This window comes from Astatotilapia calliptera, chromosome 3 (genome assembly GCF_964374335.1).
Source record: "Astatotilapia calliptera chromosome 3, fAstCal68.1, whole genome shotgun sequence".
In the NCBI taxonomy this organism is placed as follows: Eukaryota; Metazoa; Chordata; class Actinopteri; order Cichliformes; family Cichlidae; genus Astatotilapia; species Astatotilapia calliptera.
Window position 1 is genome coordinate 18970838 of NC_137424.1, and position 27840 is coordinate 18998677.

Here is a 27840-nt window from a genome sequence, read left to right on the forward strand (position 1 = left end):
AAACTAACTTGAGACCAAACACGGTAAACGTCACAAATCTCTCACGTATCAAAACTCTCTCTCTCTTTCGCTCACTCGCTCTCTCTTGCCGGTCACTCCTAAAACTTCCCCCTTTTGCTAAACAACCAAATGTCATGTTTCCATATCATTTTTGATTGGTCGACATGGTACATTTTCCCACCTATAGGGCTTTGGAGCGTGATGTCACGGGAGATGGGCCATGCCCCCTTCCGCCATGACAGTAGGCCAGCCAAAGGATACCATTTCAGCTATGGATCGTACGTGTTGTGTTGTCGGTTGCAACGTTAGATCACACGATCGTGAAGGCAAGAAGCTGGATAACGGGCTCTCTTTTCATCGTTTTCCGTCCTGGAGGCAACGTGAGGGATCCCATGTATCCGATATTACTAAACAAAGACGTCAGGCTTGGATTGCAGCGGTGAGACGAGCGGATATCGAGTTCTCTGCAATCCCCAGCTTTTTGTTGGTTTGCTCACGGCATTTTCTTTCCGGTGAGTTCTAAATTAATTCATATCACTCTTGAAAGGCTTTTAGTGTTATTTTCAACGTGCTGAGGTCATAGATAATGAGATAAAACATGCTAATGTGTGATGCTGCAGAACCACATCATGTCGACTGAGTAGCTTATGATTTGGCATTATTGCAGGCAAACCAGCATATGAAATGGATGTAACAAATCCAGACTGGGCACCAACACTGCACATGGGGCATGACGACATACCTGTATCAGACTCGGACCGGCACTCAAGGCGTACGCAACGGAAGCGAAAAAGAGCACCCATCGGAGGTAAACAACCCCCCCCCCCCCCCCTCTAAAAACATACTAAATTGCTATCACTGTACACTAATCCGCACATAACTTCCAGATGAATCACACACCTGTCATTGGAATATTGGTGTACATTTACCTTATGTCTAATTTTATCTTACAGGCTTTCGTTATGCAGCTGCAGAGTCTGAAGGTGTGCCCCGTGCAGAAGTGATTGATGAAGATCTGACAGAAGACCAACAGCAAAATCACAATGTCATGGAGGCAGTGGACAGCAGTTGTGTTGGACAAGTGGAGGTTGAGGTACCAGCTGCAAATGTGGATATACTGAAGAAATGTAAACCTTTTAAAATGATGACAGATTACAAACTCTCAGCTGTGTCTGTAATCAAACCTCTGTAACTTTGCTTCAAACACAACAAGAGAAAAAACTCTGAATGTTTCACATTAAAGTCGTACATTTCTCACAAAGCTCAATTATGTGACAGACATTTCATCCCATGTCAGTTTGGCCTCATCCTGGGCCGGATTATCCAGCACACACTCTGACCACAGGCCCAGGGGCCACGCACAGCTGGGCTCCATCCAAGAGACAGCAAACAAACCAACACAATAATAAAAAGCACCATGTGATCTTCTTACATCTTCAAGACAAACATAGTAAAAACATGAGCATATTTGTTTCCTGATAAAATGATGTGACAGGTAGAACAGAGTAAAGTGGTGGTGTTACTGTTAAGTCTAATTGTTGAATGTTGCCATTGTGTTTCTTAAATTTGTACAGTCTTAGTTCAAGCAGTAGGATCAAAGCCATTCCTTTGATCCTGACCACCTCTCCAACCACTCTGTGCTGGGGGAGGTTTTATTGTAGATACATCCTATCTGAAAGATCTGTTTCTTTTGATGTAAACTTCCTGGGTTTATGACCCTTTGGTCAGCAGGAGGTAACACACACACACACACACACACACACACACACACACACACACACACATAACACACACACACACAGTTACATACAGTGCCTTGTCTATGTAACCAAAGGGGGGTTGCAAGGGGAGGTGCTTTGTAAACTATTGTTTGAAGATTGTCAATAAAAGGCAGCGAGAGGAGGCCACCATTGGGGTCATTGTCGTGCTGGACACAGACGAGGCCTCCCTTGCGCAAGTAATGGATCGATCGACTGTCTTGTTTTCTTCATGATGAATAAGTCTCTAGAATTAGCGGGGTTTGTGGAAACACAGACCCAACATTTATTTGGTCCTTTGGAGCCTAACACATTGCATCCACCGAGGAGAGGGAGAGGACGCCACCGCAACGTCTGGGATGATTGACGTAAAGCCCTGGTGTTTTTGGCTTGCCACCAGGCCGGGAAGTTTGCTCCTGACCTCCCCTCGGGATGGATGACGATTGACGGGATCCAGAGGCTCTTCCCATGAACGTAAACAAACAGTGAGTACAGAAGGCCTTAGAGAGCGGCTACGGGCTGTGCGTTAAACGTGAGTCCGGGAGCGCGCTAGCCGCGTGAGAGAGACGCAGGCTTCTCCGCCAATTGGGGCGTAGAGAGTTCTCCGCCATTTGGGGCGTGGAGATAACCTAGGTTCGGCGTCTCCGCCGTGAAGGAGTCCGGAATCTCCGCCATTTGGGGCGTTAGAGAGTGTCCGAAGGTTGAATTCTCCGCCATATGGGGCGTTTGAGAGTTTTCAACAGAGAGCGCTAGCTGTGCGTGCAGACGCAAGCGATAGGCCTATGTTGTGTGTGTGTGCGGGCCAGACGTGGTCTGCGTGAGTGTGGCTGATTGTTAATGGAGAATAAAATGTGTAAGTCTGCCTTAGAAAGAGATTTAAAATTTATGGAGAAATTTTTACCAGGCAGCACGCAGTATGTAGGTTGTTGGCGTAAGAAATGTGGATTTGAAGGGACATTAGTGGAAGTTCAGTGTAAAATGCTGGTAGAAAGAATAGCTGTAAGTGTAGCTGGTAAAACAGGTAAAGCGAAGCAGAGGAAGGAATTGCAGTTAGCAATTGCTAAGTTGTGGCTGGAGCAGGTTCAGAAGAGGAGAGAAGCAAGAATGTTAGCAGAAAGTAGAGCCAGAGAAGAGCGTGAGAGAGCAGAGGCTGAGTATGGAGAGACATTGGGAGAAGCATTGAGTCCAAGACAGACTGGGCAGGGTAGGAAACAGAAAGTAAAGTTAGTGAACACAAACGTTACAACTACATATCCATCCCTGACACAAAACAAACAAACAAACAAAAAAAAACATATGGTGTTTCTGTCCCAGAGTGTGAAGATGAAGAAAGTTTTTCTCCTGATCCAGTCCGTGAGTGTGTCTGACGTCATGGTGTGTGTGAAAGGTATCCAGCTGGGGCAGACGTGATTCTGCAGGTCACCTGCCCAGTGGACAAAAAGAAATAAAATAGTTGTGTGGATGAATGATAGCACGAAGAGTGTTTGGTGTTTCTAAGTCTGAAACAGCTGTAATGCTATTTTCTGTTTTGGAGAAAAGTACAGTTAAAGAAAAAAAAACAGAGAGAGATGTGTGTTGTTTTAAGCAGTGATGAGAATAATGAAAGTGTGATGAGAGAAGAACACAAAAGCATACTGAAAATGCATTAACTATACTAACCCTACATGCATTTACACATAAATGATACTCATGAAGACCAGACAGCATCTTAAGCATGAGATTCTGTTTGTCATCTTGTCCAAGTCACTAGTAAGATGAAAGTGATACATAGACTAGTGGACTGAATATTATAGGAGGACAGATGGTTGCATCATAGAGGAGAGGTCTTAAATGAGTGAGCTGAGTGAGCTGATTGTGAGTTTCTGGTGTGTGAAGAAGTTTTACCATGGCACACATTTAGTTACATGAGAACTAAAACTTATTATGTGCTAAGACAACAGGGTTATGCTGTATGTTGTGTGTATGGCTGATTGGATGAATGTTTGAGATTAAACTGGCTGTTTGATTTGTCTTTTGTTATTTAAGTTGAGCCTACCAATTGGGTTGTGACGATTTATCCCCCTGGCATGAAGAACACGTGTCATGACTTAAACAAGGCCTTTCTTTCCTTTGATTTCCTTTATTTTCTTTCTTTTATTTTGTTACTTTCATGGTGCACTGAAAGTTTTGTTTGATGATCTCTGTTTGAGCACGATCAGAATCGAAGCGTCGTCGAGAAAACTGTTGCAAAGTGAGCTTCTCCAAAATTAAAATGGGCTCAGGAGAAATCCACTTATTTGAGACAAGTTCCTGTCCAAAAGGATTCAGCGAGAAAATCCAGTCTAAATTATTTTTCTTTTTGAAATGACGTTGTTTTGCTGAGCGTGGAAACGGATGCGACGATAATTTCCACAATTAGCAAAAGAAGGAATCACTGAGTGAATGAGTAAGAGTTTTAAAATAAATGGGAAACTGACTGACTGACAAAAGCTGACAAGACTGACTGACTTAACACCATTGTGTGAAGTCAACCCCCACCTGACAAAGGTGTGGATGTGTCTCTGTGTGTGTCTCTGTTGCAGGAGCAGAAGGAGACCACAGGAGGAAACTTGGGTCACATGACTATGTGAACTCTGAAAATTTAACCTTTTTAGTTTAAATTCTATGTCTGTGAATTTACCATGTGTGTGTCATTCACTACCTTGTGTTGCTCACAGAGATTACTGTGAGAAAGTGTGTACACACCTGCGCAGCGCTAACATTTACATTTCTCTTTACAGCAGATGGTTAATCATGTGATTTGATCATGTGGTTTACAGCAGGACACAACTTAATGATGTTTCTCTACCACAGGATTACTGAGATTTTGTATGAAGAGAACTGTAGTTACAGGCTATATGTTGATGATGAAATTACACTGTGTTTTTGAGAGAATGTTACAGGGAAGAAATGAATGCAGTGTGAGACATACTGTGATGAGACCATTGTTACTTTTTCCACAGCGAGTGTTAACTTTATGACTTTTCACAGCTCCTCTGGAATCTGGATGGCCGACACCTGACAACCGGGATGAACCTTGTGTTTGGCTAATGTTGTTTTTCTTTAAGAGTGCTTGTAAAGGATTCAGCACAGACAGACGAGTGACAATTGAACAGATGTGCAGTGGTTACAGAATAGTTACATCGGGGCCCATTATCTGACCACACTGTTGGGCTCATGGTGAGTAACAAACTTAAGGGACGTCACTGATTACAATGTGGAATGACGGTGAGATGTTAAATAATTTGGAACAAATTATGGGGAAAAGTAGGAGTTTAATGAGTTTAGAATAAACCTGCAATGATACTTGTCTCTGTGATGCTGAATACTTTATTACTCTTATGATCTATAGTTGGTTGCAAATGTGAAGTTGTTTTAATTTTAAGACTTTGTCTTCTAGGATACAGGAGCTGGGAGCTAAACAAGCTGAACATTTCAATGCTGACTAATGTTTTTACACAGGGTTACAGCTTGGAGTGAAGCTGCTCCAAGGGACAAACCTTGGAGATTGTTTTAGGGAGACTGTGCAACACTCTTGTACATGTCTCATTGGGGAGTTGACACATGGCGAAAGCCGTGTGGCGAGAGGAGTGTCATTTTTTAATTTGTAGATATCGTGAGGTGCCATGACAAGAAGGAGTGACTGAGAGGATCGTCCACAAGATGGAAGCTGAGGCCAGGAGAGAGTTTTCAGGAGGATCGGAGATCACCTTCAGCACAGAGAGCTGTGTTACTGGTCTTCCAAAGGATCGTCACGAGGAGACTTTGCACAGCAAATCTTAAATAAGATGAAAGAGTTTCGACGTTGACGTTAAGGAAGACAACTAAGCTGTTTTCATTGGTTATATTATATCGGGTAAAAATCACCCGGCATTAGTGATCGTGTTACTATTTATAGCGATAGTGTTCTAGGGTTAAATCTTCAGCAGCGTTGGAAAATGGAACCTGAGGGAGCGTGCCAAGCTCCAGAAAGTGACAGCGCAGAGGAGGTCCAGCGATGGACTTGTGGTTCTGTGAACAGCACAAATGCCAGGTGACTGTAAAATAACTAACAGCACTTTTTCCACAAGTGAAGCCAGTAACTTACTATCCTAAAAGATTAGCTCTAGTTGCTCGTGCTTTACCTCCATGCGTGAGATCAGTATGTGCAGCAGTTTAAGCTGTACAATGTTTCAATAGTTTATTTCACCTTTTGACATTGTTAGTTCCACACGAGGTAGATGTCTACTACTGCAGACTAAACTTACATTTCTGACACCTACAAGACACTTGTCTTTAATGTTACTCTCACAACCACACATATTACCATAAAGTGGTGCACAATTCTGAATCTGTCCAACCCTTTTTGCCAACGGAGGAGGGCACTTCTCATGAGTGTAGAGAGCGCGAGGAGAAGACGTGTAAGCTGAGGGATGACTTAATAGATGTGCCACTCGTTGAGGGAAAGGTTTGGTTTGCTGATGGTTTGAGTTTTACAACAGCAGAGGGACAGACTAGAACACGTTTTACTGTAGCAGACAGTGAGAGAGAGTTATCTATGTAGGACAACTAGCATGTTTCATATTTGCTTGAGCAGCAGAGATGCTAGCTTTAACGGAAGTGTGTAAAGCTGTAGAGAGACAATATACACTGATAGGCAGTATACATTTGCTACTGTACATTTCTTTGTAGTGCAGTGAGTGAGACGAGGTGTGACAACCTCTACAGGGAAACCTGCAGAACACACCAAACTCTTGCAAAATCTGCTGGAGGCAGTGTTATTAACCAGTAGAATTGCCGTTTGTAAATGTGCAGCACACATGTGAGGGAAAGATCCAGTTGCATTAGGGAAAGTTTTTGCAGATAAGATCACAAAAGAAGCAGCTGTAGTTAAACATGGTGTTAACCTTTTATCAGTACAGCATCAGCAGACATGCAGGCCCACTCACCTACAGCAGGAAAACAGTTGTGACTTACAGAGGGAGCAAGCTTGCAGGATGATTTTTTATCTGTGTGATAAACCAGTACTGCCTGATAATTTGTATAAGACTGCTGCTATTTTGAGCCATTGGCTTTGCCATGTCTCAAACAGGAGGGAAATGAGCAGTCGTTATACTCATTCTAGGATTATTAAATACTTTAAAAAAAAAAAAACTTTTGCAGGCAGAGAGAACTAATGGAATAGTAAAGTTAAGATTTAGGAAGACAGGCAGGACATGGTTAGACTGTATAGAATAAGTACATGAGGATTACTCCAACAGAGAATGGTCTGACTCTTTGAGATTACACATGTTAGAGCATTTAGAGTTCCAGTCTTCTGTAGTGATGATAGAAAAGCAGAAGAGAGAGCGTATTAGCAGATTAGATGCTTGAAAATGTTTAAAAGTAAAGTAGTCATGAGAACAAATGATCTGCCAGATGATTCTGTTTCTCCGCAGGAGCAGAGTCTGAAGTCTGGAGATTGGATGTTGATAAGGCCATGGAGAGGAAGTGCTGGTCCAGTCCATGGTGGGAAGGTCCATATCAGATGCTGCTGACGACGACCACAGCAGTGAAGATTGCTGGAAGGAACACTTGGATATATCAAGCGCACTGCAAGAAGGTGACACACATCCAGGCCAGCTCGGAGTAAGTGGCAGGAAGACCGGGAACAAAGGGGGGGGAAAGCCTCCAGGGCCCCTCGTCTCAATCCGGTGAAGAAACCAACTGAGCCACAGGTACTCATCAGAATGGCTGGGAATGTGCTGTGCATCTTCTTGTGCCTGTGGACCCTGAGTGGGATGACAGGGAGCGCACTGGAACAGAGCAAACCACACCCAGTACCAGCATGGGTTTTCAACAACTACTGGTGGCAGTTTAAGAACACAACCGCTCACATAAAGAATGAGACCAATGGTTATGCTTGTGATGCCACTGGCTACACATTCTTCTGGACTGTGGCCCTATAGCATCACTGAGAGCCAGGCAGTTTGTCTGGTTGCTTTAGCAACACATCCGGGAACACTGCCAACTTTTCAACTGCTCTGAACCTGAATGGAAGGTTGATTCACCAGTAGCTGGGAAGGTGAACTGCTCTGGTGAGACAGACCTGCTCGTCTGACTCAAAGAATATGACTTGCTGCAGGACATTGAACAGCTAAACGAACTGGAAACAGGCCAATTGCCTATGTGTATGAAGGACAATGGATTAGCCCAAGTTGGAGATCAACCATGGAACATGGCAACATCACCTATTCTTTTGTCTTCTGCAAGAAGGATGTAAACAGAGAAGCCTTTTGTCTACATTACATCATGAACACTTGAGGTTTCGAGCCAAGAAGTTCAAAACAGCTTGATCCAATTTCCTTTACAAAGCTTTTTCTGTGGTGACAACAGGACAGGAGAAGAGTTGTAAATGCAGATAATTCACCAGTTGACTCTAACCCCCACAGGATGCCTACAGTGAAAAGATTTGGGGGGTTGATAGGAGTCATAAAGAAGGGTGTTGACCAGGCTGCAGCTTTGAAGTTAGCTGAGAGCCATATGGACAAACAATAAAGTCAACTGATGCGTTTAAATACCTATGTCTGTATACAGTTGGATTGTAGTGACATATGATTTTTGAGAATGATGATTCTTCTTGTTTGACCTTTGACATTCAGTTGTTTACTTGAAGAAATACATAATGAATTGCACGACAGGAGTAGATCCGCCACAAGGCTGGATAGCTTGGTTACCGTCTGGTCCTTGGTGGCATCTTCTTTTGAAAAAATTAATTCCTGTTTTTGGACTGTTGATACTGATTTGCTTATGTATAGGATGTAGTTTACTGTGTATGAATGAAATCTATACTGACACTGTCCAAACAAAGGGTGCATAAGTTGAAATTTAAGAACAATGACAAAAAGGAGGGAAATGTTAAGTCTAATTGTTGAATGTTGCCATTGTGTTTCTTAAATTTGTACAGTCTTAGTTTAAGCAGTAGGATCAAAGCCATCCCTTTGATCCTGACCACCTCTCCAACCACTCTGTGCTGGGGGAGGTTTTATTGTAGATACATCCTATCTGAAAGATCTGTTTCTTTTGATGTAAACTTCCTGGGTTTATGACCCTTTGGTCAGCAGGAGGTAACACACACACACACACACACACACACACACACACACACACACACACTTACATACAGTGCCTTGTCTATGTAACCAAAGGGGGGTTGCAGGGGGAGGTGTTTTGTAAACTATTGTTTGAAGATTGTCAATAAAAGGCAGCGAGAGGAGGCCACCATTGGGGTCATTGTCGTGCTGGACACAGACGAGGCCTCCCTTGCGCAAGTAATGGATCGATCGACTGTCTTGTTTTCTTCATGATGAATAAGTCTCTAGAATTAGCGGGGCTTGTGGAAACACAGACCCAACAGTTACAGCCTTTCTCCCCTCTGCTGCCGAGGCTGTTAGTCTCTCCCAAACTCAGCTACAGGACTTCCAAATGAATGAAAGCAGCAGAAGTGGCTTTACAAAGGAAAGAGGAAGAGGAGAAGAAGAGGAGAGGGAGGCCACCCTGACCATCACTCCAGCTGAAAACATCACACTTCCATTAAAGTTGGTGAGAAAATGTTGAGCAGGATGAGCTGCTGGCTAATCTGGAGGCTGTAGCAGCAGCTCACAGTCACAGTGGATTTCCACTCATGAAAAAGCTCTGGCTGCTTCATTTCTCATCTCATATCAGAGACTTTAGAGCTTCACTGAAGCTGTACAGTGATGCTTCCACATTCCAGTGAGGCCTCCATAATGATTTCAGCTGTTCTGTACACACACTGTGTGCCCTGTATGGCTCAAAGTCTCTGCAGCCTGTTTTTATCTGCTATCATCAGATCTTCATCATCCTCATTCACATCCCTCACACACTCTACAGCCTCATCAGCACTGACTTCATCTTCACTGACTGATGGAGCACAACATGAACCTGTGGAGGCTGAAACACTGTCCTGTCAAACATCTCCCCGTCACCACTCCACTTCTGTCAGCCTTTAAATGAACCCTGCTCAAGTCTGTCACTTCTGTTTGGAGCCAAAAGGAAAAACTGTTGTTCAGTCGTTTGGAAAGACAACATTTCTGAAAGCACTCAAACTTCTTCACATTTGTCTTCAGACACATCCTGAACATTTAGGAACTAAAGAAAGTTTCAAACATCAAAGACATGAAATATAGAAAAACAACAACAGCCGCAGTCAGTGAACTCACCTCAGAGTCTCCAGTCGACAGTTTGGACTCTCCAGTCCAGCACACAGAAGCTTCACACCTGAATCCTGCAGCTTGTAGTTTCTGCTCATGTCCAGCTCTGTCAGATGGGAGGGGTTGGACTTCAGAGCTGAGGCCACAACTTCACAGTGAGTCTCTGAGAGTAGACACCGAGTCAGTCTGTGATGATAGAAAATATAAAATGTGTTATTATAAAAGCAGAAAATCTGCATTATAAACACAGACTGAATGTATATGAAGACAAAACAGAGTGAGGTCATAATCTGATGAATCTGCTCTTCACATCTGTGCTTCAGCTCCTCTTACTGTGTTTGACATGACACAACGATTGAGTCTCTCTCAGACCTGCAGACTTTTAATGAGAATCTTTGTTTGGCTTTAATCTGCAGATGAAGGAGGAAGATGGTGTCACATTTAGGCTTCCATAATGTCCACAGTCTGTCACTGAGATCTGATCCAGAGTCAGAGTGAAGACACACATTTGGACTGTTTCCTGTTTTGACTCCAGAACATTTTGAATGAGTTCAGCTCAGTGAAGAGTTCCAGCTGGAAAGATGATCTCTGTTTGCTACCTGCTGTCAGGTACGACTGTTCACGTCCACACGCAGGAAAAACCTGCTGACTGTTACCAAACGGAGCAGAAATCTCATCACTGGACAATAATGATGAATGAACTCAGAGCTGCTGACATCAGATCTGATTTCAGGGGAACTAAACACAGAAATGATTGGCTCATTTTAGCTTTCTGAGCCATTATCTGCTGGTGTGTCGCTAGTTGGCAGAAAATGATTTGTATTCCTGTTCAGGGCTTCAGTGTTTATGAGTCCAGATCCAGGTGACAGCAAGTCAAAATGATGTTACCTGTCTGTGTCCAGCAGCAGCCTGTATTCACTTTGAATATTGTTATAACCTGACATGGATCAGTTTGTCTTTGATTGGTTTGTAAATGTCACTGTTTCCATTGGACCTGAGTGACGTACAAAGACAGAGAGGGAGAGAAAGGAGAGAGAGGATGGAGACAGCAAAGAGAGAGCAAACACAAACAGGTGAGAGTGGACAGGTGACCAAGGTCAGCAACCAATCAGAGAGCTTCTGTTTGACCCACAGTCACTGATGATGACTGCACATAACCAAGCAGTGTGTTACTCTGATATCAAATATGGATCCTGCTCTTATAATAATGATCATCAGATGATATTATTGTGTTATTTTGTAGCTGAATACGATGTTTGTGTGATTATCAGTGAAAGAAGCAGTGAGGAGGATGGAGAGAGAGAGAGGACAGAGGGTGAAGTTAGAAACACTAAAAGGATTTTTCATGGATTTCATGGATGATTTGAGTGATTTCCAGCAGGACACTTAAACATGTCAGTGGACGTCCTAAAGAACATATTCACTGATATGAAACGTGTCATTGAACAGGATTAATATCAGTGGAAACATGGTGGAAACAGCTGTGACTGCATGGATGTGACACACTTCAAATCTGTTCTCCACTCTTGGATTTGGGATCCATGGAGCTGCTGCTGAGTCTGTACAATAAAGGAATGGTGTGGAAGGTTGCAGCGTACGGACACAAACACTTTGTGGTTACAATCTGATTTTATTTTCAAAATTAAACTACTAACCTACACTGATCAATGATGTTAATGATCACATCTGGACTCACCCAGCCTTTCTGCAGTTCCTCACAGCTGGAATCAGTCTCTGTCGTCCCCGCTTTGATGTTTTGTACTTCTGCAGGTCCAACTCATCCAGAACCTCCTCTGACATCTGCAGCATGAAGGCCAGAGCTGAGCACTGGATCTCAGAGAGTTTCTTCTCTGACTTCAGGAACTCTTGGATCTCCTGAAATAATGAGAGGTCGTTCATCTCCATCAGACAGTGGAAGATGTTGATGCTTCTGTCAGGAGAGATTTCATCACTGTTCATCTTCTTCAGGTTGTTGATGACTCTCTGGATGGTTCCTGGACTGATCTCTGTCTGACTCAGCAGACCTACTAAGAGTCTCTGGTTGGACTCCAGACAGAGGCCATGAAGGAAGCGAACAAACAGGTCCAGGTGGCCATTTTTACTCTGGAGGGATTTATACATGCCTTTAGTCAAAAAGACATCCATTGATGGGAAGCTATAAGACTTGAACATGTTCTTAAAAAAAGATCTGTTTTTGTATTCTTCTCGGAAATTCCCTAGAAAACCTTCTACCACCTCTGTCTTCCTGTTGGTGTGACAGTGGAACATGTAGACAGCAGCCAGAAACTCCTGAATGCTCAGATGAACAAAGCAGTAGACTGGTTTCTGGAAGATCACACACTCTCTTTTGAAGATCTCTGTACAAACTCCTGAGTACACCGAGGCCTCTGTCACATCCAGACCACACTGCTCCAGGTCTTCTTGGTAGAACATGATGTTTCCTTTCTGCAGATGTTCAAACGCCAGCCTCCCCAGCTTCAGAAGAACTTCCCTGTCAGCCTCCGTCAGCTCCTGTGGACTCGTCTCACGTCCCTCATGGTACTTGTTCTTCTTCCTCTTTGTCTGAACCAGCAGGAAGTGTGAGTACATGTCAGTCAGGGTCTTGGGCAGCTCTCCTCTCTGCTCTGTAGTCAACATGTGCTCCAGAACTGTAGCAGTGATCCAGCAGAAGACTGGGATACTACACATGATGTGGAGGCTCCTGGATGTCTTCATATGGGAGATGATTCTGCTGGACAGCTCTTCATCACTGAATCTCCTCCTGAAGTACTCCTCCTTCTGGGCGTCAGTGAAGCCTCGTACTTCTGTTAGCCTGTCAACACATGTAGGAGGGATCTGATTGGCTGCTGCGGGTCGGGAAGTTATCCAGACGAGAGCCGAGGGAAGCAGATTCCCCTGGATGAGGTTTGTCAGCAGCTGGCTGACTGATGACTTCTGTGTGACATCAGACAGCAGCTTCCTGTTGGTGAAATCCAATGAAAGTCTGCTTTCATCCAGGCCGTCAAAGATGAACAAAAGCTGAGAGACAGCCAGCTTCTCTGCTGTGACCTTCTGTAATGTTGGATGGAAAACATGGAGCAGCTCCAGAAGACTGTACTGCTCATCTCTGATCAGGTTCAGCTCCCTGAATGAAAGCAGAACCACCACACTGACATGTTGGTTCTCCAAGCCCTCTGCCCAGTCCAGAGTGAACTTCTGCACTGAGAAGGTTTTTCCAACACCAGCCACGCCGTTGGTCAGAACCACTCTGATGGGTCTCTGTTGGTCAGGTAAGGCTTTAAAGATGTCCTGGCACCTGATTGGAGCGTCATGGAGGGCGTCCATCTTGGAAGCTGTCTCCAGCTGCCTCACCTCATGTTGGGTATGAACCTCTTCACTCTGTCCCTCTGTGATGTAGAGCTCAGTGTAGATGGTGTTGAGGAGTGTTCTACTTCCTGTTTCATCACTTCCTTCAGTCACACGTTCACATCTCCTCCTCAGACTGATCTTATGTTCATCTAAAACCTCCTGCAGACCAACATCTGCTGAAAGAAAGAAAAACAATGAGACTAAAGAGAAAGAAAACTCTTCAATGTCTGAACAACACAAGAAGTCCAGTTTTCAGAAATGAGTCCATCAGCAGACAGATGTTCAGTCTTACTTTGTACACAGCTGCTCTGACTGGCTGTCTGCAGTCCAGCTCTGCTTCTGGATCTTTCTCCACACTGTGCAGAAGCTCTGATGGTGACACAGAAAAGTCACAGTGGAGATACTTCTGTCCACCTTTGATTAGACTCATTATAAAAAGGAAACAAAGTTTGAACACAGTCATGTTTCCAGTTCACTGACTTACATTTATTCCATGGACACTCACTCTAACCTGAAGCACAGCTACAACCCAACATTGTTGAGGCCTCATCTCCTCCTTTCCTGACTGTAGAGGTTAAATATGCAACAACCAACAAATAAAAGAATTTGGTTCATTTCAAAGAAATTCACACGGTGACCAAGTAAAGTAACCGTAGTAAAGGAGACAACATCCCGTTGATTGTGGGATTATTTGAAAGATTTGCTTTAGTCACGTCACCAAATGCAGTTGAACCACCCGTGGATCCATGTTTGACCATTCTACCACTCTGAGCTCTGCTTTTGAATCATTTTATTATTATCATCATTCATTTATTCATTCTTTGGAGGGGGGCTATTTCCTAATGCCGCCCTAATAAGCTGATGTTCAAGGGGAAATATAACAGAAACTCTTTCAGTGTTATTCATTAATAAATTAACAGATAAACTGTGAAGAAGAAAAAAACTGAGATTTAAAGGAGAGAGTGAGAAACTTGATCATCCATCCTCATAATACATGTTTATCAGTATCTGCTGTGACCATACTGCAGTAATAACTACAAGTCTACATTTCTGTGACTGTTGATCAATCACAGCAGGAATCTGAGCTCATCTCTGCACACAGAGCAGCTTCAGCTCTGGGATAAACTGCTCGCTTCACGTCCTTCTCAGCTCACAGACACTCATCCTGATATTTTCCTTTAACATTTGATGGTATAATTCATCTGAGTTTACACTTTATCTGCATGAATACAGAAAAACAGACCCAAACACCAGAAACCATCAGTTTCACGATCAACGGGAAGTGGCTCAAACGTCACAGTTTCATAACGTCACCCTGAACTCCACTCACGGAGTTTCTGTCGCCATTGTAGTTTTTAAAGTCCCGTGATAAAGGCGGGTCTTTCTGTGAATCCGCACGCTCATTGGCTAATAGGTCGAGATTGACACATCGTTATCCAATGAGCGTGCGGGAACTTCCGACATAAAGTTGTTTCCTTTGAAAAACCAAAGTCTGATTATTTTTGCCTCCACTGACGGAGCCTGTTGTTCCCGCCACAGAGACACAGTAATGTCAGAGCGGTGTTAACACTCACCCTGCCTCAGCACAGCTCTCACTCTCCTCCTGCTCTCTCACACTAAACGGAGGCTCAGCTAAACTCACTTCCTCTCTACTTACAGGAAACCAGCGCTCAGAGGAGCCGACCGGCCTCACATTTCACCCACAGACACGAACAGCATGGAATTATTTTATGTCATAAGAAGAAACATATTCATGTTAACACTCACCTGCCTCACCTCCACCTTCCTCCTCCTGCTTTCACTTTCACTGCTGCTCCCTAAACACAGAGGATGCTGGGACTTGTAGTTGTTTCCTTCCGGTGCGGTCTTCCTCTTTGTTTGTTTGTGTTTGTGTTCAAGTTATTTCGATCATGTAAACATCAACAGAACACGTGAAGCCACACAGAGTTTGTATGTCGAGGTGGGTAGGAGGGTTTGAGGGTTTGGGGAGGGGTCAGAGGGAAGAGGTCTCTCAGTCTTGACAATCCACATTGATGGCATTGCATCTTTCAACGTGTTTGTGGGTCGATTTGGATGCTCCAGGTGTGAGAGCAGCCACTCAGCCTCTGCTGCAGATGTGTGTCACAAGTTCATCTAGTAGTGAGACGGTGGCGCAAGATGGCGAGTTGAGCAGTCGCACGAATTAGGAGCTCGTTGAACTTGTCCCAGAATTTACTTTGTGTTCGTTATTGTTTCCACTCGAAAGTAGTAAAATGACTGCCCCAAGCAGGGGCGGAGCGTGGGGGTGGCTTACGGGGCTTAAGCCCGGGTTGTTTTGTCAGAAGCCCGGGGTATTTTGGAGTGTAATTTTTTCATAGTTAGATGCCTGGCTGACAACTGTATAAAACAAAAAGTACACACAATATTCGAAGCACATAGTGCACACTGTGGGAATTTACGACTGTGCGTGAATCCCCCCCTGATATTGGTATGATCCAAGCTCAGGCACTAAGCGACTGAGCGAGGGGGCGGGGGGAGCTGCTGCCCGTGAGTGCGCTGTTGGAGAGACGGAGCCAGCCATACTAAGGAGAGCTTAAGTTTGAGCAGGTACCAAAGCAAATCATTCGTACCGTACAAATAATGTAAATATGACGGTGCATCACGAAAGATTGATATGAAACTGATCACTTGACCAATATTATTTTACTTGCTCTTCAAGTGAATCAACAAATGGCGAAATGAAAAGCCGAACAAATGCTATTTTTTTAGAGAGTCTTAGCTTACGTGTGTTTATTTCATATTCTCAGTTCTTACCCTCCCCGACTAAATCGGTTTCAGTTATGTACTGAAATATAAGAATGGACATTAGAGGGTTCTTTCAAAGAAAAAACTCAGGTAAATGTTATTTTATATATTATGCTTTGTATGTTGTTCAGTATATTTCTATGCAAAACAAGAGGGATTTCAGTACACAGCAGGATATTCACATTTGTAACCAGATATTTACATACACTTTAGGGAGAAAACATAAAACATTTTTACTGTACAACATCAATTTAGAGTAAACTTTTGTTTTAGATAAATATTGAAATATCTTTTGAATTAGTTAAATGTCAGAATAAAGAGAGACAGAGCTGTCTATTTTTTATCACTTTCATTAAATTTAGGAGTACATGTACACTAAGTTTATTGTTAATTAATAAGAAAACTCCAGACGATTCCATTCTGAGCTGAAGAAGCTTCTGATAGGTTAGTAGAGTCCATGTGAGTGGATGCATATAAGGCAAAACACAGAGCCTGTTTCTTTGACATGGGAAAATCAAGAGATGTCAACAAAAGACCAGGAAAAGAACTGTGGAGCTCCATAAGTGTGGCTCAGTTTGAATACAATTTGGTGCCATTTGCAATTAAAAAACACAGACAGTTTCTCTCTTTACTCTTAAAGTTAACAAATATGTTTTTATATTTATCAATCTAAAAAAATAAACATTTAGTCTGATTTGATGTTACAATTAAAAAAGTGTTTGTGTTTTGATCTGAAGAGTTTGTAAATATCTGGTTTCAACTGTATATTTGATGATTGTCAGCACAAAGAGGGAGAGAGAGGAGCAGAGATTGAGATGGAGAATGAGGACAGAACAGAGATGAACAAGAGCAGGTGAGACACACATGTTAGTCAAATGGTTGCTTACTAAAAGTATCACTGTATCATAGGTACTCATGTATCTCGTACCTAGTGTTTCTTTTTAGGTTTGCTATTTTTCAAGTTCTATATTTATTAAGTTCTGCAGGCTTGTTTGCACAACAAGGCTAAATAATTATATAAACCTTTCTCAATCTAAATATTGTACTTTGGTAAAATTAAAAAATAAATGTAGTGCAGGTCTATGATGATTTTTAGTGCTACTATCATCTAGTTCTGATTGTGGTTATGTCTTGGTTAAGTCCTCAGTAATCCTGCTTTTGAACTGTTGTAGTCCTGTTTTAATTCTGGATCAGTTCTGGGTCTGGTTGAATTGGGGTTTAGTCCTCATGTCTTGATACAGCCCCGACTTCGTTCTGTCTTGCTGCTCAATTAAAAAACTAGTTTAAGGTGTCCTGCATGTGTGATATATATATTTCCCTATATGAAGTCATTCTTTTTTGAACAAAACTCAAAACAGAGCCTATTAATCTTTCAGTCATTTCTACACCCCCCTCAAAAAAAAAAAAAAATCCCACATGCATACTACCCTTTAGGGCTAAGCCCCGGGTGTTTCAAATGTCTGGCTCCTCCTCTGGCCCCAAGTATAGTTAAACCTGCTAAATTCAAACTCGACCTCAAAAAACAAGAAACAACATCGCCATGTGATGGAAAGGAAGACAGCAGAGAAGGAACGGATCATGACTACGTAGAAAAAACCTTGAAAAAAGAGTGGACGAGCAGCTAGCTGACCTGAGTGTGCAATGCAAGCAAGCTAGTACGATGCTAGCCAGCCTAGCCAAAGCGGTTCAGTTCAACTCGGAGGAGGTGAAAGAATGTAAACAAAAGGTTAAAGAGTTGGAGAGACGAAACGAGCAGTTGACCAAAGATAACTACGATCTCAAGGAGAGAGTGTGAGAGCAAGAAAGGTACAAAATGAGGTGGTGCCTCCGGATTAAAGGATTAGAAGAGAAAAGAGATGAAGGTGTCAGATCGCTGGTTATTGGAATTCTTGGCAAGATCGCACCTGATATGATATCAAAGCTTGAAGAATCTGTGGATGTGGTGCATAGAGTTGGGAAGAAGATTGAGAACAAGGTCCGACATATCATCATTCTGTTTGCTCTGAGACACGTGAAAGAGGAGATTTGGCGTCGCACCAAAGATTCGGCTGTCTGTAAGAACGGCGGTTTCCACTTCGCTGAGGTACTGCCGCGGGAGGACTGGGAAGAGAGGAGGCGGCTGTGGCCGCAAATTGAACAAGCCAGACGGGCTGGGAAACGGGCCTTTTTCCGGGGTCCTCATGGATACATCGAAGGACGGAGGATCATCGACGTTGAATGAAAGACTTGATGTAAGACTGTATACAGTGGAATATTATTAATGGGACAAAAGAGTTCTACTTAAAGTTAAAGGTTATTAGTCACTGAGTTGGTGACAAGTGTTACAATTTAAACTCATGTTTATATATTTTTCTTTTCTTTTTAAAAAAAAAAGTTATTTTCTTAGCATACTCTTATTATGGTTCACTCAAAAATTTCTTTTGGTTCATTAAACGTTCGGGGTTTGAAGGAAATTGTTAAGAGAAAGGCACTTTTTTTATTTTGCAAGGGGCAAAAATGTCACTGTCTGTTTTTACAAGAGACTCACTCTGTGGATGCCGATGTTACCTTTTGGGCTAATCAGTGGGGAGACAAGATTCTTTTCAGTCGTGGATCTAACAGATCTGGAGGTGTGGCGATTTGTTTTAATAAGTTCCCAGGGGAGATTATAACATATAAAGCTGATAGTGAGGGTCATTGGTCAACTGCAGCTTGAAGAGCGAAGGTATATTTCTAATTGTTACAAATCTTTATGGACATAATAACGAAGGTCAAAATAAACGTCTATTGGAAAATCTAACAAATGTTATTTCAGAGTTTAAAGTTATGTACCCCACAGATTACATCCTAGTAGGAGGAGACTGGAACATGACCTCAGATGAATGGATGGACAGATGGCCTCCTCGCTTAGGAAGGAGGCAACAGAATAACATTATTGAGAACTTTTCTAGTGATAATAATTTTACAGACATTTGGAGAAGTTTGAATCCTGGAGTTAAGAATTATTCATGGTTTAAACCTAATGGAGAAAGCAGGTCAAGACTTGATTATTGGTTAGTGAGCGATGACATTTTGAGGTGTACTTCACCATCTAAAATCTCCAAAGCACCCCTATCTGATCACTGTTTCATTGATCTTGTCTTAGAACCAACAAGGATGAAACGTAGTAGCAGGGGATATTGGAAATTTAATGCCAGCCTTTTAAATAAGGACAAGTATTGTGATAAAATTAGACATAAAATTACAGATATAAAAAATGATGACTCAGTAGTGGGTAATATACAGAAATGGGAACTTATTAAATTCAAAATCAGAGAATTCACTATAAAATTCTGCAAAGAACTGAACAGGGAAAAACGGGAATATGAAAGTAATTTACTTCGTGAAATAACTCAGTGCTGTAGTAAAGAAAAACTAAACGTGCAAGAAAAGAATAAATTGATGGAGTTACAAACTAAATTAGACGATCTTTACCTAGAGAAAGCCCAGGGTGCCTTTATAAGATCGAGAGCCAAGTGGATTGAGGCAGGTGAAAAGAACTCATCATATTTTAGTAAGCTGGAAAAGTGCAGACAGCAGAGAAATCTAATCTCAAGCTTGTTGATAAATGGGACTGAATGTAAAGATTTCAGAAAGATTGGAAAAGAAGTCTTCACTTTTTATTCCAAATTGTACTCCTCAGAATATTCAGCAGCTGATTCTGATAGTTTCTTTGATAAGATTCATAATCTCATCCCATGTATTGACAAGCCGTTCAAAGATCTGTGTGATTCAGAGCTTAAAATTGAGGAACTGGATTTGGTGGTCATGAAAATGGCATTAAACAAGTCCCCAGGGACAGATGGACTCACTACTAATTTTTATCAATTCTTCTGGAAGGACCTAAGAACTTTATTGTTTGATGCATTAAAGGAATCGATAGAGAAAAAAGAAGTGATGCCGAGCACGAAACAAGGGCTGATAACCCTGATCCCTAAATCGGGTAAGGATAAAAGAATTTTAGACAATTTAAGACCCATCACCTTACTAAACACTGACTATAAGATCCTGTCTGGAGCTGTAGCTGAGAGGCTAAAGAAAGGCATCTCAAACATTATCAGTGAAACACAATCAGGTTTTTTGAAAGGAAGACTAATTCATAACAATATTAGGCTGGTTTTGGATCTCCTTGAATACAGTGAATTAATCCAAGAGAGAGGGTACATCCTGTTCTTGGATTTTTACAAAGCATTTGACTCAGTTGAACATACGTTCATATTAAAAACTCTGCAGTCTTTTGGTTTTGGAGAGGAATTTATCAATGTTATAGAGATGCTATATAATGACATTAACAGCTCTGTTTTGCTAGAACATGGTACATGTTCAAGGTTTGAGGTTAATAGAGGGATAAGGCAGGGATGTAGCAGCTCACCACTTCTGTTCATCATGGTTGCTGAGCTGTTGTCTATTTTCATCATCATCATCATCATCAACTTTATTTATAAAGCACTTTAAAACAACCACAGCTGACACAAAGTGCTGTACATTGGAACTGTAAAATAAAATTACATGAGATATAAATAAAAAACAAATAAAAGAAGAGTGAAATCATTAATTAAATAACTACTGCATTAAAAAAGAAACTAAGTCTCACTGAGGTTAAAAGCCAAGGAATAAAAGTGGGTTTTAAGACGTGATTTAAAAGTGGACAGTGAAGGGGCCTCTCTAACATGCATGGGCAAATTATTCCATAATTTTGGAGCCACAATAGAGAAGGCCCTGTCCCCTCTGAGCTTCCTCCTGGATCTCGGTACCTCCAGGAGCAGCTGGTCAGCTGACCTGAGAGACCGACAGGGTATGTGGGGATGAAGAAGCTCAGAGAGGTAAGGCGGGGCAAGACTGTGTAGACATTTAAAAACAAACATAAGAATTTTAAAATTAACTCTAAAAGACACAGGCAGCCAGTGCAGAGAGGCCAGCACGGGGGTTATATGCTCTCTTTTTCGAGTTCCTGTTAGGAGTCGTGCAGCCGCATTTTGAACCAGCTGCAGACGTGAGAGCAATGACTGACTGACCCCCACATAAAGTGAGTTACAGTAGTCCAGGCGGGAAGAAATAAAAGCATGGATCACTGTTTCAAGGTGCTGCCTCGAAAGAAAAGATTTTAGTCTTGCCAGTCGCCTTAAATGATAAAAACTGGACTTCACCACTGCTCTGATTTGGTTGTCCAATTTAAAATCACTGTCCAACTTAAAACCAAGGTCAGTAACAACAGATTTAAAATAGACTTCCAGGGATCCTAAAACAACAGAGGAGGACTCACAGGGACCACTGGGTCCAAACACCAACACTTCTGTTTTCTTTTTATTAAAATTTAAAAAGTTTCGAGCCAACCAAGCTTTAATGTCATCTAGACATGTCAAGAGAGGTTTTATGGAGATGGCATCCTTGCGTTTTAGTGTCAAATAAATTTGGCAGTCATCGGCATAACAGTGAAATGAGATCCCATGCCTTCTAAGGATAGAACCCAGAGGCAGTAGATACAGAGAAAAGAGCAGTGGCCCTAAAATTGAGCCCTGTGGGACACCACATGACAGAGGAGCAGAAGACGATTCGTAACCGAGAAGGCTGACAGAGAAAGTTCTATCTGACAAATAAGACCTAAACCAATTGAGTGCAGTGCCACCAATACCCACTACATCATGTAATCGAGAAATTAAAATATTGTGGTCTACTGTGTCAAAGGCAGCAGTTAGGTCAAGCAAGACAAGAACAACATGGTTACCAGAATCACATGCCAGAAGGATGTCATTAAAAACCCTTAGTAATGCAGATTCTGTGCTGTGAAGGGTTTTAAAACCTGACTGAAAAACCTCAAAGATTCCATTTTCATCTAGAAAATCTTTCAGTTGACTAAAAACAATTTTCTCTAAAACCTTGGAGACTAAAGGCAGCTTGGAAATAGGCCTATAGTTCGCTAAAACTGTGTGATCAAGGCCAGGTTTCTTAAGCAGTGGCTGTACTACTGCATGTTTGAAATTTGCAGGAACCACACCAGAAGACAGACTGCTGTTAATAATGTCAAGGACATACTGTTGTATACTAGGAAAAATTTCTTTAAAGAATTGTGGAGGGACAGGATCCCGTGGGGAACCTGTGGGCTTAATATGGCGAACCACATCCTCTAAAGAGGAGAGCGTCACAAGCTCAAACTGAGTGAAAACAGCAGCGCAAGGGACAGAGACAGAGGGGTCAGAGTCAGGAGCTGTGATAAGAGCCCTGATGGTGACAACCTTTTCAATAAAAAAGTTCAGAAAATCATTGCAAATCTCAGGAGAAACTTCCAAACAGACATTCAAAGGAGTATTAAGAACAGTGTCAATGGTCCTAAATAACACACGTGGGTTATGACAGTTGGAAGAAATAATATTTGCAAAATATTCCCTTTTTGCCTCTTTAACAGTGTTCTGGTAGCGATGCCAGCAGTCTTTGAGAATTTGAAATGATACATGCAGTTTATCCTTTTTCCACCTCCGTTCTGCTCGACGACATTCCCTCTTAACAGCACGACTGCTCTCATTAAACCAAGGCTCAGGTTTAGCCTTAAGCTGCCTGGTTTTTAAAGGAGCCACAGAGTCCATGATTTTTTGACAGCAAGAATTAAACCAGGAATGTAGGTCTTCTGTGTCAGAGGAATTATTTTGATTAAAAACAGTCACATTAAGGGGTTAACTGTGATGGGTGAACAGATAATAATCAGTCAGCTGGCAGATGATACCACCCTGTTTCTAAAAAATGAGGACCAGATTCCTTTAGCCTTGCAGGCGATCAACCATTTCTCCAAAGCTTCTGGCCTACAGCTGAATATTAATAAATGCAAAATTCTAGCTCTGCATGAGTGTCCCCTGCAAGCAATAAATAATATGCAGATCAAAAAAGAGGTGAAGTATCTGGGCATTGTAATTTGCAAGGATAAGACATCAACAGAAAATAAGAATATCTGTACCAATATAGAAAAGTGTAAGTCAATTTTAAACATGTGGCTGCAAAGGGACATAACTCTGTTTGGGAGAATCTTGCTAACCAACATGGACAGTCTGTCCAGACTCATCTATCCAGCCTTTTCTCTGCCCATACCTCCAAAACTAATTAAATCTATAAATACTCTTAATTTTAGGTTCATATGGAGGAACAAATGTCATTATATAAAGAAAAATGATGTGATTAAGAATTATGAAGAGGGTGGGGCTAATGCCACTGACTTTGATGTTATGAATGGTGTACTAAAATTGAAATGGTTAAGATCTTTCATTAGGAACAAAAATTCCTTTTGGAACATTATTCCCAATGTGATTTTTGGCAAAATGGGTGGAATAGACTTTTTGTTACGTTGTGACTTTGATTGCAGTTCGTTACCTGTTAAACTCTCAGCTTTCCATCAGCAGGTCCGTCTCTACTGGAAATTAATCTATAAACATAGCTTTACTCCTCACAACACCCCTATATGGAACAACAGGTATATCCGTTTGTGTAGGAAATCTGTGTACGTGGATGAATGGAGATCTAAAGGGATTTGGGCTGTAGCTCATTTTATGGATGATAATGGGGTCTTACTAAAACATGAGACGTTTTGTGAGAAATTTGATGTAAGATGTACTGCTAAGAGATATAAATCCCCAGTGAAAGCCATCCCAGTCCCTTTGAGATCAATGATAAAAGAAGATATTGTGCACTCTAAAATTTCTCCTGGACTGAGGCAGCTCTGCATAGCTGGAGTTGAATTTGGTGACAGCAGGTTTACAAACAAAGTGATCAGGAATATTTTGATAAATGAAATTTGCCCTAATCCGGTTAAAAGAAATTATATCCTTAAAGAATTTGAGACCATGGAGGTTAAGGCGATAAGACAAAAGTCTACAGGGAGAGCAGAATTATTAGGCAAATGAGTATTTTGTCCACATCATCCTCTTCATGCATGTTGTCTTACTCCAAGCTGTATAGGCTCGAAAGCCTACTACCAATTAAGCATATTAGGTGATGTGCATCTCTGTAATGAGAAGGGGTGTGGTCTAATGACATCAACACCCTATATCAGGTGTGCATAATTATTAGGCAACGTCCTTTCCTTTGGCAAAATGGGTCAAAAGAAGGACTTGACAGGCTCAGAAAAGTCAAAAATAGTGAGATATCTTGCAGAGGGATGCAGCAGTCTCAAAATTGCAAAGCTTCTGAAGCGTGATCATCGAACAATCAAGCGTTTCATTCAAAATAGTCAACAGGGTCGCAAGAAGCGTGTGGAAAAACCAAGGCGCAAAATAACTGCCCATGAACTGAGAAAAGTCAAGCGTGCAGCTGCCAGGATGCCAGCATAGGAAAATTGGGTTGAACAGTGAGACTGCATTTGTGGGGTTTAGAAACATCCAGAGCATCGCAACAGAAAGGTAAATAAAAAAAGTAAAAGAGAGAGATAAAGAAATAAATGAACTAATAATACATAAATGAATAGAAAAATAGAAAACACACATGTAGAAATTGTCACATGTGAAATTGTTTTTGGAGAGAATCAGAAGTGAGACAGTTTGAATCCACAGTTCAGCGCAAAGATGCAGGAATTAAATCTGATTATAAAAACACATCGAGGCAACGAAGACCAGCTTACACTCAATATTAATATGAACACACAACATACACGCAATGAAGACATGCTTACACTCATGAATGTGAATACATGACATAAATGCTGAATGGTGTAGATTTAACACACTTAAAGGCTGAAGCTGAGGAATAACTCAGGAAGTTGCAGGACAATAGAGCGACTTTTGTGACAAGGAAAAAGAGACTGGGAGGACCAACCAGGGATTAGAAGCTTAAAGCAGGTTTAAAATAGTGAATTAGAAGTGGTTTCCAGCTGATTGAGCAAAAGAAGTGACGACTGTAGAAATAAAAATAAAATAATAATAATTGAATTATGCAGCAATGTTTTGAATATGCATTTCTGTTGTCAGGGCAACTTCTCGAGATGTGACTCAATATGCAAATTAGTTGAATGAGTGGGGACAGAAAAAAAAGAAAAACTCAAGTTTCCTGTCTGAGACATGAGTGAAGTTTGCATTGAGAGAAATATATCTGTGACTGTGTGAGAAGAACTGTTTGGTAAAATATATGATAGCAGCCGCAGGACAATTAAATAAAGTCTGTGACTAAGTGCAGTCGTGCAGATTTGGAGAAGAAGTTTATAATTTAGTGATGACACATTGTTATAAAGTGTTTAGAAAGGGCTTAATGGGAATATTACTGTTGGGCAAACTGTGCGGCTTTAACAAGATTTTCTGTGTATTTAGCAGGTGAAACTCTGTCAGCTGACTTCAGACTGTCAGGAAGCTGAAGAACCTGAGGCCAACCACTGAAACATGATGTGGGCAAAATGAACAGAGGGAGGGATTTTAAAGGTGAACATTTAGGACTTACTGCAAATGTTACTATGTCAAAGTTACTGTGACTCAAACAGAGGAAATTCTGATTTTTTTATTTCCACACCCAGCATGTTTTGGGTGTTATATGCTATTAAATACTTTTAAATAAATTAAAAAGTATTTAATAGCATATAACACCCAAAATATGCTTCGGTTCACATTTAACTCCAGAAAATCATCAATCAAAACATGGATATTACCTGACCACAGATTCGTGGTGACGTCACTGCTCTTTTAACTGTTCGGTGTCTTTGTTTGTTTGCTGGTTGTAGAAATGGTTTATATGAGCTTTGAGCTGAGAGTCAGAGGTTTCTGTGGACACTGCTCATGTCGGCACTTATATTTCTGACCTTTTCTTATAACCGATTAAACATGATCTCCTCCCTTTTGCCCCCATTTTTGGTGGTGTAGGTACAAATGATCAGGCATGACATTCTCATAATAAATAAGATACTGCAAATAATTATTTCTGCATTTGTGCGATTGAAGTGAATTGAAAATGTGTATGAAATGACACCGTTTTAAAGATTTGGCCTAAATAATTTTGGAGTGAATGAGTCTAAACATGATGACCTAACTAGTGATATCCTGACACACACACACACACACACACACACACACACACACACACACACACACACACACACACACACACACACACACACACACACACACACAGCATGTTATGCCAGTTTCAGCTGAAACTATGTTTCAAACCATGTTCCGGGTTTTTAGTTCACCATTTATGAGGCTTCAAGAAGAAAATAAAAGACAGATCTGAATGTTTGAAAATGTTTTGGAAAGATTCTGTAAAGATGAGATGAAAAATACTCAAAGGATAAATTTAATTGGTTTATTATTTAGATAAGTTTAAAAAAGTTAAACAAGTAAATGAAGAAACAAGGCAGAGGAGAGAAAAGCCCAACAATCCCCTCTGAGCAAGCAGTTGGCGACAGTGGGGAGGAAAAACTGCCTTTAAACGGGCAGGAACCTCCGGCAGAACCAGGCTCAGGAGGGGACAGTCAACGGCCGGGACTGGTTGGGGGGGTTAACAGAGGTGGAGCAAGACGAGGCTACATCAGGTGAGGAAGCAGTAGCGTCTCTCCTCCGGAACAAATGGAACCATTTTTTCTTTTTTTTCATGCACTTTTCCACGAGCGCTTTTTTCTCCAGGATGAGATTTCTCAGCTCATCGATGGTTTCTGCGTTTTGTTCTTCAAGTTTCTCACATCTTTGTTCCACCTCTTCCAATGTTGCTTGTTGTTCTTCAAGCTTGTCTTTGAGTTGTTTGGATGTTGCCTCCTGTATCAGCTTGTCCTTGTGCATGTCTGCATTTCTCTGTTGGACCTCTTTGTGCTTGTCTTCTAACTGCTCGTTTCTTTTCTGGATTTCTTGGAGCGTGAGCTGCAGGTCTTCATGTATTTTGTCTTCTTGTTGTTTTTGCGCCTGCATTTGAGTGTTTTCACGCTTCAAGTTATTGAATTCCACCAAAATCCCCTTAACGAGCTCGGAGTTGTTTCTCGCTATCTGATCGATCCTTCTCTGCATCTGTGAGCAGCGTTTCTCCAGTTTGTCCTTTTCTTCTTCCACTTTAGTTGCTTTGTCCTCCAGCTGATTACAAAACTCTTGCAGTTTTAGATTTTCAGACTCAAAGTCCTGGACGATACGTTTTCCTTCTTTCAGTCTTTCCTGCTGTTGCTCTTTCTGTTGAAGAAGGTCTTTATTTTGGTGCAGTGTTTCATCCAGGCTTTCTTTCAGCATGCGGTATTTTTCCTGCATGCTCTTCAGTTCGTGCTGCATGTCTCGTTGCTTTTTGTCCTGCTCTTCCTTCTGTTGGAGGAATTTATTCTTTTCTTCCACAGCTTCATGGAGCTGTCTTTGGAGGAGCCGATTTTTTCGGTCCATGTATTGGAGATCCCGTTGTATCTTATCAGTCATCGTTTTCTTGTCTTGGAGCTGGTTGGTCATTTCTTTTAGTTCTGCACTCTTTTGCCTGTTTTCTTTAATGAGGTGCACAATCTGCTCTCGGCTCTGAGCAAACTTGATTCCCCAGCCCTCATTAATAATTTTTATGTCCGGCTGGCGCTGTTGTCTTTCTTCCAGCTCTTTATTTTGGGCTTCCATTCGTCTACATTTGTCCTCCAGTTGAAGTTTCTCTTCTTCAATTTGTTGCATTTTTTTCTGGAGAAGGTAGTTTTCCTTCCTACTCTCCTCTAACGCCCTTTGGAAGGATGAGACGCCATTTGGGGAAATTGGCCGGCCACGCCAGGAAGGAGAGGCGGCGTAATCTTTTTAAATTGGTTGTTTTTTTCT

At 41.7% G+C, this 27840-nt stretch overlaps 1 protein-coding gene and 1 long non-coding RNA gene across 2 annotated transcripts; both read right to left on the minus strand.

Moving 5' to 3' along the window:
• Positions 1-833: 833 nt before the first annotated feature.
• On the minus strand, positions 834-27651 carry LOC145422996 (protein NLRC3-like). Its single transcript, XM_080295035.1, has 4 exons — positions 26994-27651; positions 11661-13488; positions 9974-10150; positions 834-3180 (listed from the first exon to the last, which is right to left on the minus strand). Exons 1-4 carry the CDS (start codon positions 27649-27651, stop codon positions 3177-3179), a joined length of 2667 nt encoding a protein of 888 aa, XP_080151161.1. The 3' UTR covers positions 834-3176.
• LOC145425265 (uncharacterized) lies at positions 5829-7704 on the minus strand. Its single transcript, XR_013905921.1, has 2 exons — positions 7557-7704; positions 5829-7525 (listed from the first exon to the last, which is right to left on the minus strand). It is a non-coding gene; the product is annotated as an uncharacterized LOC145425265 (long non-coding RNA).
• Positions 27652-27840: the final 189 nt, after the last annotated feature.